Raw genomic sequence first — 12893 nt, 5'->3', positions numbered from 1 at the left:
CCCTAAATCTATACATGGAATTGATCAGCTGGTCTCTCAACGCTATTGGTCAAATTTTCTCAACAAGGAGGTCGGGCAGGGGAGAGCCCGTATGTCCTGAGGATGTGGAAGACGACCAACAGATTGGAATTATGATAACGGGTGTTCTGCTGATTGGAACTAGCATTTTCCTGATTTATCGCAAAGTTCTGATTACGTTGGCAGTATTATTGGAAAGCCGCTAGTCATCGATGGAAGGAGCCGAACTCTCAGAACTATCAGATGGAATCCACCATGGTGAACTTTTAAGGAGGAGTGGAGAGTTCATGTCAAGGGTAAGGGTTGATGGATGTAGAGCAATGGTTCCCAAACTGGGGGCTGTGATACCTTGATCGCCAAAAAATAAATTGACATCAAATTAGTCATTATAGCTAAAACAGAAGCAAAGATATGAGCTCTAGAATATTTCTGGAAAATTTGAGACCATTTTTGAAACAAACGCAACTATTTCTGAAACAAAGTCTCAGGATGAATTTCTCACTTGTGTCTTAGAACAATAATTACATCTTTGTCATGTATCAAACCTGTTCAAATGTGTTATGTTTGCAGATGATACCACCATAATTTGTTCTGCAAAAAAGATTAAATAAACTTTTGATAAAAATAGAAAAATAAATTACAGTGCTTAAAAAGTGGTTTGAAAACAACATCACTTAACGTTGCAAAAACTAAATTTATGATTTTTGGAACCAAAAACGAGGTATTTGGAGAAATAAAACTATGATAAATTATATTATTATAAAATCTAGTGGGTCTTGGGAGTCATAACTGACTCTAAATGATATTGGATGCAACATAAAAATTATATAAATACAAAAATATCAACACAACACATTATATAAAACAAAAGACTTGTATTGTAATTAGGGGTGGGAACCTCTGAGTACCTCACGATACGATACGCGATACAAAGCTCACGATAACAATTATCTCACGATATGACGATACTGCAATTATCGATATATTGGTCAGAAATCAATCTACGATAATCAATGACAAGAAAAAAGAGATTAAGTGATAAATATTTTTTTCATTTTATATCTGAAAGAAAATAAATTGAAAAAGTGTCAGTGACACTATTTTAGTGAAATATTTCTGTAAATAAGTGTCAACATACCAATGTAAACTAATATAAAAGGTTTTGAATTTTTTTTTTAAAAATTACATTTTTTTCTTTTAAAAATCGATACTTAGCGGGAGCATATCGATAATCGATCGTGCGGAAAAATATCGCAACATATCACCGTATCGAGATATTGTCATACTTTTAATTGTAATGTATTGTACTTTCATACTGCCATTTATGACGTACTATGTAGAACTCTGGGAACCACTTTTAACACCGTTGTTAATGATATTGTTTTATTTTTATTTTTTAAAAAGCTGTACGATTGATAAACAAAGCAGGATCTCATGACCACACACATCTATTATTTATTAAATATTAACTTATGAAATGTAAAGATATTGTTTATGTTCAAAGATGATGTAAAGGCTCTTCCAGAAGGCGTTTAACAATACCAGAATTTACAGATGTGTGTCTGTTCTAAGGGTTAAATTGTGGAATAATGTTGATAAAAAAATTAAAACAAGTGACACTATTTTCAAAAAAAAAAGTCACAATATATTTTAGAGTTATACAAAGCAGTAGAAATGTTTGTAAGAGTATAAAGTGTACTTTGTTAAATGTTATATATAAAATAAAGTATATATATGTGTGTGTATATATATATATATATATACTGTACATATATACAGATGAACTGAAAAAGCAACTCAAACGTACCTTGCTGAATGCTTCCTTTTATTTTATGTGTATTACATAAGATTTATGTCAAATAAGCATTTTTTGGTCTTGATATATATTTTTAAACTGTGATTTATGTTAGAATATTATTATGTTAGACTGAAACTATCTGGCCAAAATGAAAATGTAGCTATCTCCAACATGTGGGGCGGGGGCTCTCTGAGATCAAACCTTTCTCCTTCTCCTTCAGATAAGCCGCCACCAGGTCGTGGAGGAACATGATGAGCTCAGCGTCCATGGTCACACAGATGTGGTCGGTGAACTCCGTCACCACGCTGCACTCCACCTTAGGCTTACTGTCAGCATCTGGAGGCCAAGGAACAACCGGAGAACATTTAGGATGCGTGTACATTAGAAACATCTCCATGAGGAGGACTGACAGTGAGGTCACCTGATAACGACGGCTCATTGGGCTCCTGGTTGTGAATGGACTTGAAGTCCAGTTGCATTCTGGGTAGAGCAAAGATGGTCTCTGTCTCATGGTTGTAGCTGGAGGAGCTTCTGAAGCTGCTGAGCAGACTGGAGCTCTTAGCAGCCACGCCGCTCTCCTGGTTGTTGGCCTCCACGTTCCTCAGCAGGTTCAGCTCTGAGGAACGAGAAAGAAGAGGAAATATAGAACATGAGAAATATGTTGAACTTAAATGTGCTGATTATTTAAACTGGCCACGGTTACATTAGGTCATTTATATCAGAATTTGTTATTCTGAATTAAATTATTCAGAATGAAAGTGTTCTGCTTCATGTTTACATGGAAATGGTCATTCCTGAATTGAGGTTTACATGAAAAACCAGGGGGAGAACGTGACGTATCATGTGTATCAGAATAAAACACACAACAAACCTTTTATTTTCAGCTACAACAGAAGATCAGATGAGAACTGTTTTCTCTTATTTTTACTGTAGTTTTGAAGCTGAACAATAACACACGGTTTCACTTTGGTCCGTGGAGCAGGAGAAGAGAAGTAGAACACCGTACTTTGGTCAATAAAAACCAGCGGTTAATATAACAGCTGCTCTACCTCCACTGAGTGAAAAAATAACTGTATAATGATCCGCGCATCATGTCCTGCAGATAAAACCTTTCTGTTTGTTGACGTCTGTGTGTATAATAAGTCTGTGTAAATGTCTGCATTCTTATTCTTCCATTCATCCACTCTTTTCATTATATCTTCTAAAGCTCTTATTAAATAAATAGTGTTGGCTACAGTACGGGCCGCCATCTTGGACTATGTCGTCATCAGCGCGTCATCCCGGCAAGTCGCACATGCACAGAATGACCAGAATTCTTTAATATGAAATTAAAATGGAAATAAACCAGCCACCAAATTCAGATTTACAATAAGTTTAATCAGAATTAAATTTGCATTAGGAATGAAGTGTTTACAAGGTCAGTTTAATAAGGATTTTACTTTTATTCTGAATTAAAGGAGAATTAAAGCTCACATGTAAACGTGACCAATGCACATTAATAAACAGATTTAGCTAAAAAACGCTAGTTTTCATCTGGTGTCACTGGTCAGATTTGAAAAGGCAATTTAAAATGTTTTATATATATATTAAAAACAGAAAGAATACAACATGACAAAGGAGAACAAGTACGACAAAAACAATAAATACAGGAAAAAAACAAAGCCTGAAACCTGGAATAAAACTCTCAGAATTTCCACACAGTAAATAACAATAATCCATACTTAACACAAGAGAAACAATGTACAAAAATAATAAATATTGTGTTTTCTGATGCAATGTTTTTATATTCTTAATGTTTCTAGTGAAAAAAACAATAAATGATTATTAGAAACAGAACAAAGCTACAATGACCTCATGTTATAAATATTCACGAGTGGTGAAATAACCTCAAGTTTGGGTCCAAAATAAAAATGAAGAAGTTACATAAAGAAATATTGTTTTATCTCCCAACAAAGAATGATATTTAGAGCATGTGAGTCTAGAACCAATGCATATCTGTGACTAGTCATTAGTGATGTGAACAGTCTATGTTCATAGCTCTAAGCTGATCACATTACAGAGAGCTGAGACATATGCTAAGTAGTTTACTGAACATGTTCCAGACCCAAACACACACTGACTTAGTGACTATTTAGAGGAGCTGACATGTCCACCAGATAGGATGTATAGCAGATCTATTTCTATATTCTGAGAGAGTGGGTGGAGCTTATTACTATACCATATTTACCTTTATATGTGATGGAGTTACAGATATATTGGAAGATGGAAAATAAGGACACACCCCCTCTCACTAACTTGTTCATATCTCAGAAAGTATTGATCAGATTAGACTAAAACTGTACAGTGGGAATATTGATTAACTAAAGAACAGTTGTTTCTAGATTTTGAGGATGTCCTGAAGATTTATTGAATGATTTGTTGAATGATGGAATGATTCTGGAACGTTCACCTGGATTTTATAACCTTGTTATTAATTTTCACTGTTTTAGATTTGTAAAGTTTCCTTGGCTAATATTAATATCATGTATTCCAATTAATATCAGCAGCTGTGTGTGTGTTGTGACCGAGCAGCTCTTTGATCACACGTGTCGTGTTACCTTCGTTCCTCATGGCGGTGACGTAGTTAAACCACTCTTTGACCGTAGCTACACCGTGTGGAGGGTTCTCATGGCGACGGCGAGTGATTTTGGTGATGGTGGCCATGGGGCTCTCTAAGGCACCGCAGGGTTTGGTTACCATGGTGTTATGACCCAGGTGGAAGTCCAGAGTCTGTACGATGTAGGTGGAGTCGTCTTTGGAGCCTGGATGGAGAGACAGGCACAAAGACATTAGTGTCAAATCTGGCCCTTTGAACCACATTTTCCCACGGCCTTTACATTTTTTTTTTTTTTTTTCTTTAAGAATCAACCAACATAATCTAGTTTTTAAAAACAGCAGAAAAACAAACACTATTGTATAAATGACTTAATAATTCAGTTATAGATCTATCAGCCCTTTTTAATACGCACAATCACTGAAACTACTCAATATTTGAAAAATCGCAATTTTCCCACACTTTTGTCACGACTACAGTTGTTTTAAATCTCAACTCCCTTTTCCTGAAAATATTTCACATAATTTTCCAAAATTAAATTAAAATTGATCACAAAATCAATGAAATTTAAAAGAGAAAATGCTGAAGGAATGAATATCTATCACTTATTGTCTGAATAATATCAGTCAAACATTATGTATCATTTATACGGCGTGTATTATATATATGTGTGTGTGTGTGTGTGTCAGGGTGAATTACATTTTTAAATTACAATTGCATCTTCAATTATCCATGTTCAATTACAACTCAATTATGATTACAGCTTTTTTTTCCATTTTAAATAATTTTTTTTTGTTTATTTTCCCCCTAAAATCAATTACGTTCTCGATTATTAAAGTTCAATTGTAATTAATCACAATTACTGAGGCTTTTATAAATAAGCCCATGAAACGTAACCTTCCTCTTGTGTTAGCTTTCTGTTAGCATCTCTAATGCTAACGGGTCAGTTTGAAACATGCCTTAAATCAGCTGTAAAATACGCTAAAATATATTATATATTGATATTAATATGTTCACCTTTTTTCTGTCAGTATATACAGTAGCCCTAGATTTATATGATTTTTAAACGGTACAATGATCCTGTAGAAAAGTTACAGGTAAACCTGAAACATATTTTATTGAACTGTAACATGGTTTTTTTATAATTGACAAACATTTCCATCACATTTACAAAGTACATTTTCTGAAGTCAATTACAACATCAGCAGTTTTTTCACAATTATAATTACACCATAATTGTAATGAATTATGGGTCATGTGATTGCATAATAATTGACCCCAACCCTGTTGCTCACACACTAAACAGATGGACTTGGTGTCAACAATGGAATTATTTCATATATTTAATGTTGTCACAGTTCTAGATCCATGTTATCAATAGCAGGACTATTTATGTCTTATATTTAGTGTTTTTCACCTATTATTGGACAGAATCAAGTTTGATTTCAAGTATTTGAAACTTAAAATGAGCATTTTTACCTTATTTTTTTGCCCTTTTAGATTATTTCTAAATTTAACAATCTTATTTTGAGTTATTCAAGTCAAATTGACTTTCTTCATGAACAGATAAATTCATAAGACTTCAGCAATTTTATCTCAGATTTAGTGTTTATATCTTAGATTTGCAAGCGTGCAGATTGATCCATGTGTTCCTTTCGGTCAGATGTGGGTCAAATGGAGGCCCGGGGGCCACAAACGGCCTTAGCGCTAATTCTGAAATGATCCTCAAGAGAACCAACGGGTAAAGTTGATATCAAACATAAAATATTTAATTACATTGTAAATAACCGTTTTTATAGAATTTTCATTCCAAGTAAAATTACAAAGTCAATTACAATTCAATGATGATTACAACAGCAACAATTATTTCAATTACCATTTTAAATAGAATATTTGCATTTCCTTAAGAATATGCAAGTCAGGATGCAGGTGCTGGCCCGCGTCTCACTGCATTAGCTTAGCATTAGCTAGCATTAGCATACATTTGTATTAACATTACTATTGGCTATTATTAACTATAATATTGGCTATTATTAACATTAATATTGGTTAGTATTAGCATAAACATTAGCTAACATTAACTGGCATCAACGTAAATTTGTATTAGCATTAATATTAGCTAGTATTAGCTAGCATTAGCAGTAGCTGAAAAAATGATTGAAGGTCATAGCTGAAGATGCTAAAGGTCAAAATCAGTTGATGAAGGGCTGGAAACAAACAGAAACAGAAATAAATGGGAAAGAAAAAATGTCAAACAGTTTAAAAGTTATAAATTATAAAAGTACAAGCAGAAATCTCGGGAACTTTCAGAATTTTTTGATAGCTTAATTGTGAAAATCGGACAAACGGTGTAGGAGGAGTTAACGACGACGGAAGACAAAATGCCTCTTGCATCCTCACCAATTATGTCATAATTGTAATTAATTACCAATTATAATTGACCCAAACCCTGATGTGTGCGTGTGTGTGTGTGCATGTGTGCGCCACCCTCACCGTCCTCCCAGATCTTTTGAGCCTCGGTCCAAAAGGCGATGTTTGGTTCCTCCAGGTGGAACAAAGCCCAGGACTTGGATCTGAAGTTGGGTCCGTGGAAGCAGGCCAGGGTCATGTGGTTGCCGTGGAGACTCATGGACCCGCCCAGCTGCACGGCGTCCTCGGGCAGAGGCATCTGGAAGAGCGATATGTGGCAGCCGGCGATGACCTTGAGCACATCGGGCCAGTGGCGGTGATGGGCGGCGTCCATGTCTGTGATGGACACAAACACACAGGAGGAGGTTCTGATCACATTCTGACAGGGTGGGGGTCAATTACAGTTTTCAGTTACAATTACGCCCTCAATTATCCATGTTCAATAACAGTGCCTGGCATTTTTCCCAATTACAATTCAATTCGGATTTTTTTTATCCCCTAAAAGTTAATTACAATTATGTTCTTAATTATTAAAGTTCAATTACAATTAATAACGAATGTGTCTGAAAAAAATAAGCCCATAAAACTTCCTGTTGTGTTAGCTTTCTGTTAGCATCTCTATGATAACAGGTCAGTTTTGACCCATGTCTTAAATCAGCTATAAAATACACTAAAAATATTATAATACTATATTATTTATTAACTCAGTGTTTCTCAAATGGGGGTATGTGTAACCCTAGGGGTACAAAGATTGCACTACAAAAGGTACTTAAGAGAAAGAGTAAAATTTACAAATAAAAGCACTAAAAATATGGGGTTTTGTCATGTTTATTTTTAATTAAAATGATAATCATAATAATCACTTAGTACAGGAGTCACCAACCTTTCTGGAACTGTGAGCTACTTATAGTCTGAAGGGCTATTAGCTAGAAATGCTCTTCTTAAATACTACATTTTCATGGTTTCACTTTAATTAGAGGGTAAAATGATAAGGAAGGCCAGCAATAACTTCATAAGTTGGGATGAACTACAGCTGGGCCTGCAGAACGTCTCCACGCTGAATAGCACGTACAACGTTCCGGAGTCTTCAGTTAAATGACTCGGTTCCACAGAGTAAAAAAATCTCTCTGAGAGGCTCTAGACATCTGCTCATAGAATATCCATGTGAAATTACAGCCCGATTCAACGAGCATTAACGGAGTAGTAATAACTTGAAAAATGGGGCCCCTGTGGCCCCATTAATATAATGGTATGTGTCAATGATTCGGTAACACCAACTGTTGCAATATTTGACTCACAAATAAATGAGAAAATGACCTTAATTAATCATCTACGTTGAATTACCTTTGAAACGATATATCACACTACTGTTTCCATAAATTTGGAAAATACCGAAAATGGGGGGGTGGGCCCCCGGACCCTTCGAGTGTCTCATCATATTAATTCATTGAGTATTCATACCAAACTGCATTCCCACCTAAAGAGAACTAACGGAGGAGTAGCTATTTGAAAAACTTCTTAAACAAATCACAACAACTCAGAACATTGTCTAGTTCTGGTCTGCCCTGTTATATGAATGATTACTTGAGCCACCAAACAGACAGATTCATTATTAGCTGATGATTCTGTCATCGTTAGCGGTAATGGTGAAGTCGGTCATAGACGGGTTGTTGATGATTTTATATCCAGGTGCACAGAATCAATGTCACTAAAACACAGGAGGTTTGTATTGATTTTAGACGTAATGTTAACAACCAACCAGTGGAGATTGTGACCAACTACAAATATTTTGGCACAATAATTGACAACAAATTAAAATTTCATTTGAACTGTGAAATGATCTGCAAGAAAGTCCAGCAACGTCTCTTTTGTCTGAGGAAACTCATCAAAGTCAATATAGACAGAAGCCTGTGGAACATGTTTTCTAGCTCTTTGATTGACTGTCCTGTCCTTCTCTTTCCTCTACTGGTTTGGTAACCAGGCCATCAGAAACAACAACTCCCTACAGACAATTAGACGCTCTGTATCTAAAGTGGGCGGGGTCAAATTCAGGAGTCTGGATGAGATTTTTAAAAGTCAGATACTGAAGAAAACCAAGTCCATCCATATGGACAGAACTCATCATCTCTACCCAGAATACAGACTGCTCCCCTCTGGCTGCCCACTAGCTGTCCCCCCCTCGCCGCTAAAAACAGATAGAAGTTCTCCTTTGTGCTGCTCTCCATCAGGACTTTAAACACAGAGGAGAGAAGGAGGTAAACCAGGATAAACTACTGCTACTCTGCCTGTACATCTATTTATTTTAATTATTAGGTGGTGGTCTACTTCCTACACATGTAAGCCATAGAACTGTAACATGGTTCCCCAGGTTTGCATTCATTAAATAATAATTTTTATAGAATTTCCACACCAAGTCAATTACAATTCAATTACGATTTATGATTTGAATTGTAATGGACCCGAGCCTTGCATCCTGATGCTGAACAACCTGTGCTTCACTAGCTGATTAGAATAGAACAGATTATAAATCTCATTATGCTGAACACGTGGAGAAGTGAAGATGATGCTCACACAGCTCGGCGCCGCCCTTCTCCGTGTTGATCACAGGCGTTTTGGGGGGCAGGTAGAGGCCGGGGCCCCACGTGGACAGGGCACGCTTGCTGGTGTCGAACTGCTGAGTGAAAAACTCCTGCAGTTTCATGCCAATCTTGATGAGGTCAGGGGTCGTGGAGCGGGAAATGATGACCTGGAAGATGTCCCACTGGAGGTCTCCATGGATGAAGATCTCACTGGTAGAAGTGACAGGGCGTAGATGTCATACTAGCGTACTACTCATACTAAGTGTGACGTCTAAATTAGTATGAATTCTTCAGGTCGTGACCCCATTTTTATATCACGCATTTCTGTCGACCAAGAGGTGTTTTATCTCAGGAATTATTATATGTTTGTTATGCTGTGTTACAAATACAGAGTAGTCAGGATTAGTGCATGTGATTAGTTAGATTTGATAAAGTGAAAGTATAGAATACATCTGTTTGAGATTGTGTTTGGTAACAAATAACAATTAAATAATAATAATGTATTAATAATAATAATAATAATAATATATATACACACAATTTTAATCAGTAGTTTTATATCAATTACGAGACATTTCAGGCGACCCCACACAGGGTCACGACCCCAAGGTTGAAAAACACTGATGTAGTGCATTCACATTACATCGTATGAAAAAATTGAGTATGCAAAAAATACCCAGATGTATACTATATTGGGACATTTTTATTATTATTATTATTATTATTATTATTATAATTATTATAATTATTATAATAATAATAATAATAATATGTTTTATTTTAAAAGGGCCTTTCAGACGACCCAAGGACACTTTATAATAAAAACAGAATAATACAAAAAAAAAAAAAGAACAATTGTGCACACTAGTCATACTCAAAAGTCCCATGATGCATTGGGAGCTGAAGGTAAAATGGTCCTTGGACCAGTTTCAAACCAAAAATCAAACATCCCTTTTTTCAAAATAAAAACATCTCTTCTTGTCTTCCATTAGGTTTTTTTTTTTTTTTAAACTGTTTTGTAAATAAGGCTCTTACTTAGTTCAGTCAGTCGACCAATGGATGGTCTCTGAAAATGTGTGAAATATGTCTACATGAGTTTAATGGATCAACAGAGCACATGTTGATATTCTACTTCCTCACTTCCTCAATCAGAACTTTCAAAGTAAAGGTGGAAAATCAACAGAGATATTTAACCTCAGTGTGAACAAGGTTTTAACGCTGGAGGTTCCAGATGCATCATGGAAAACTTGGAAGTATAGTTCAGTGGGAACGAACACCATCTTAATCATACTATAGTATATAGTAGACAGTATGTACTATAGTATACAGTAGACAGTATATACTATATTATACAGTAGACAGTTGGTACAATAGTATACAGTAGACAGTATATACTATAGTATACAGTAGACAGTATATACTATAGTATACAGTAGACAGTATATATACTATAGTATACAGTAGACAGTATATATACTATAGTATACAGTAGACAGTATATACTATAGTATACAGTAGACAGTATGTACTATAGTATACAGTAGACAGTATATACTATAGTATACAGTAGACAGTATATACTATAGTATACAGTAGACATTATGTACTATAGTATACAGTAGACAGTATATACTATAGTATACAGTAGACAGTATATACTATAGTATACAGTAGACAGTATATACTATAGTATACAGTAGACAGTATATACTATAGTATACAGTAGACAGTATATACTCATTTAGTGTGTATGTTAGTGTTAGTGTGACATTTACAACACAGTGAAAGAGTTGAGGAGAGCAAACATCAGCAGCCAATCAGGCGCTACCTTTTCTCTGATAGGCTGGAGTCGACCGTGCACAGGTTGACCTTCCACTCGTCCTGCAGCTGCAGGTCAGCGTTGCTGAACACACCCATCAGGATGCTGGAGCCCATGTAGTCCACCCGGGCCTCTGTGGAGCCCATGGTGATCTGGATCTTATGGCTGGGCTGCTGGTTGGGATGTTCAGAGATGTGAGCTACAACAACAACACATGAGGAAGAGTTAGAAACAGGTAGAGAGTTAATAAACACACCTTTAAAAACAGGTCAAGGATACCTGCATTACTACTACTATTATTATTATTATTATTATTATATACTCTGATTTCCTGAACCATTTCATTCCTTGGGGAACAACTTGTCAGTGCCCAATCCGTTCTACACATGCACGAAACGCGTCTCCATCCAGTCCACATATTTTACAGCAGTTTGTGTGCTATTTAAAAGTTTGAAGCCACTGTTTTTACAAATGTGTCATAAAACCTTTGAAATGTTCTTATTAGTAGATCTATGCCTAACAAAACACATTCTTTTGCACCATATTCCTTTTATTAACTTTTAAAATGGGACTAGTTTACAGTTCTGGAGCCTGTGTGTTGCCATGTTGAAATGACATCATTGATGACACCAATCTCCCTTTCAGTCCACTGAGTTCTACAGGAGGTGAAGTATTCAGGATCATTTAACAGCTTTTTCAGTCAAAATAACAACTTGTGCTGCTTTGGGTTGATCTAAAAATCAGTAAAAGTTTAAAAATCGCCGTAAACCTTTTTGTTTACCAAAAATTGATTAACAAAATCTGTGACCACAGGGGGCGACAGTTCCAACTCTGCTGTTTTGTAGACGAAATGAAGAAGAGAAGAAGAGCAAAAAATCTGGACTTAAACCATTAAACCAAACCTTCAACCATTTCTGATAAAAACACTGGTTCTTTACAGCAGACAGATTCTACTTGGGTCAGCATTAATGAGCTGCAGTGGATCATGGTTGTCTATAGTTACATGCACACGGAGCTCTTCTCTTCTTCATACTGTCTATGAAGCAGCAGAGATGGAACTGTCGCCCCCTGCGGTCACAGATTTTTTATCAAATTTCAGTAAATAAAAGATTTAAATCATCTTTTTCAACTTTTACTGATTTTTAGATCAACCCAAAGTTGTTATTTTGACTGAAAAAGCTGCTAAATGATCCTGAATGCTTCACTTTCTATAGAACTCAATGAACTAAAAGGGAGATTGGTGTCATTAATGACATCATTTCAACATGGCGACGCACAGGCTCTATAACGGTAAAGTAGTCCCATTTTTAAAAACAAATATGGTGCAAAATAATGCATTTTGTTAGGAATAGATCTACTAATAAGGACATTTTGTTTTAGTTATATTTCTGATATTTAAGACGTGTTTTCACTTCATTTCTTACAGTGATTTCTTGTGAATGAAGACGGTTATTGGTTTGTTTATAAAATTCTCTGAGAGATGTTGTTTTTGGGTGTTTCTGTAGAAAACCACAAAAATCTACATCTGCCAAAGTTTTGGCTGAACTTTCAATCCAGGAATGTTTCTTTGTTTGTAAACTCACACTGGAATCAGCAGGGAATCAAATGTTTTTAAGGTGTTTTAATTAGATACAAATGAACCATCAGTGAGAGATTATTTCTGTTGTCTTTGAGAAT

At 35.6% G+C, this 12893-nt stretch overlaps 1 protein-coding gene across 11 annotated transcripts in view; it reads right to left on the bottom strand.

Moving 5' to 3' along the window:
• kiaa1109 (KIAA1109 ortholog) overlaps positions 1 to 12893 on the bottom strand; it is a 188069-nt gene that overhangs the window by 2927 nt on the left and 172249 nt on the right. For all 11 annotated transcript variants that reach the window (XM_028438564.1, XM_028438569.1, XM_028438571.1 and 8 more), the window contains 6 exons: positions 11226 to 11415; positions 9390 to 9607; positions 6903 to 7154; positions 4414 to 4617; positions 2238 to 2432; positions 2018 to 2152 (listed from right to left, as the gene is read on the bottom strand). In XM_028438564.1, the coding sequence (XP_028294365.1) occupies positions 2018 to 2152; positions 2238 to 2432; positions 4414 to 4617; positions 6903 to 7154; positions 9390 to 9607; positions 11226 to 11415 (1194 nt within the window). The remainder of the gene's footprint in view (positions 1 to 2017; positions 2153 to 2237; positions 2433 to 4413; positions 4618 to 6902; positions 7155 to 9389; positions 9608 to 11225; positions 11416 to 12893) is intronic.

Source organism: Gouania willdenowi, chromosome 22 (genome assembly GCF_900634775.1).
Source record: "Gouania willdenowi chromosome 22, fGouWil2.1, whole genome shotgun sequence".
NCBI classification, from domain to species: domain Eukaryota; kingdom Metazoa; phylum Chordata; class Actinopteri; order Blenniiformes; family Gobiesocidae; genus Gouania; species Gouania willdenowi.
This window is presented reverse-complemented; position numbering and strand designations above follow the sequence as displayed.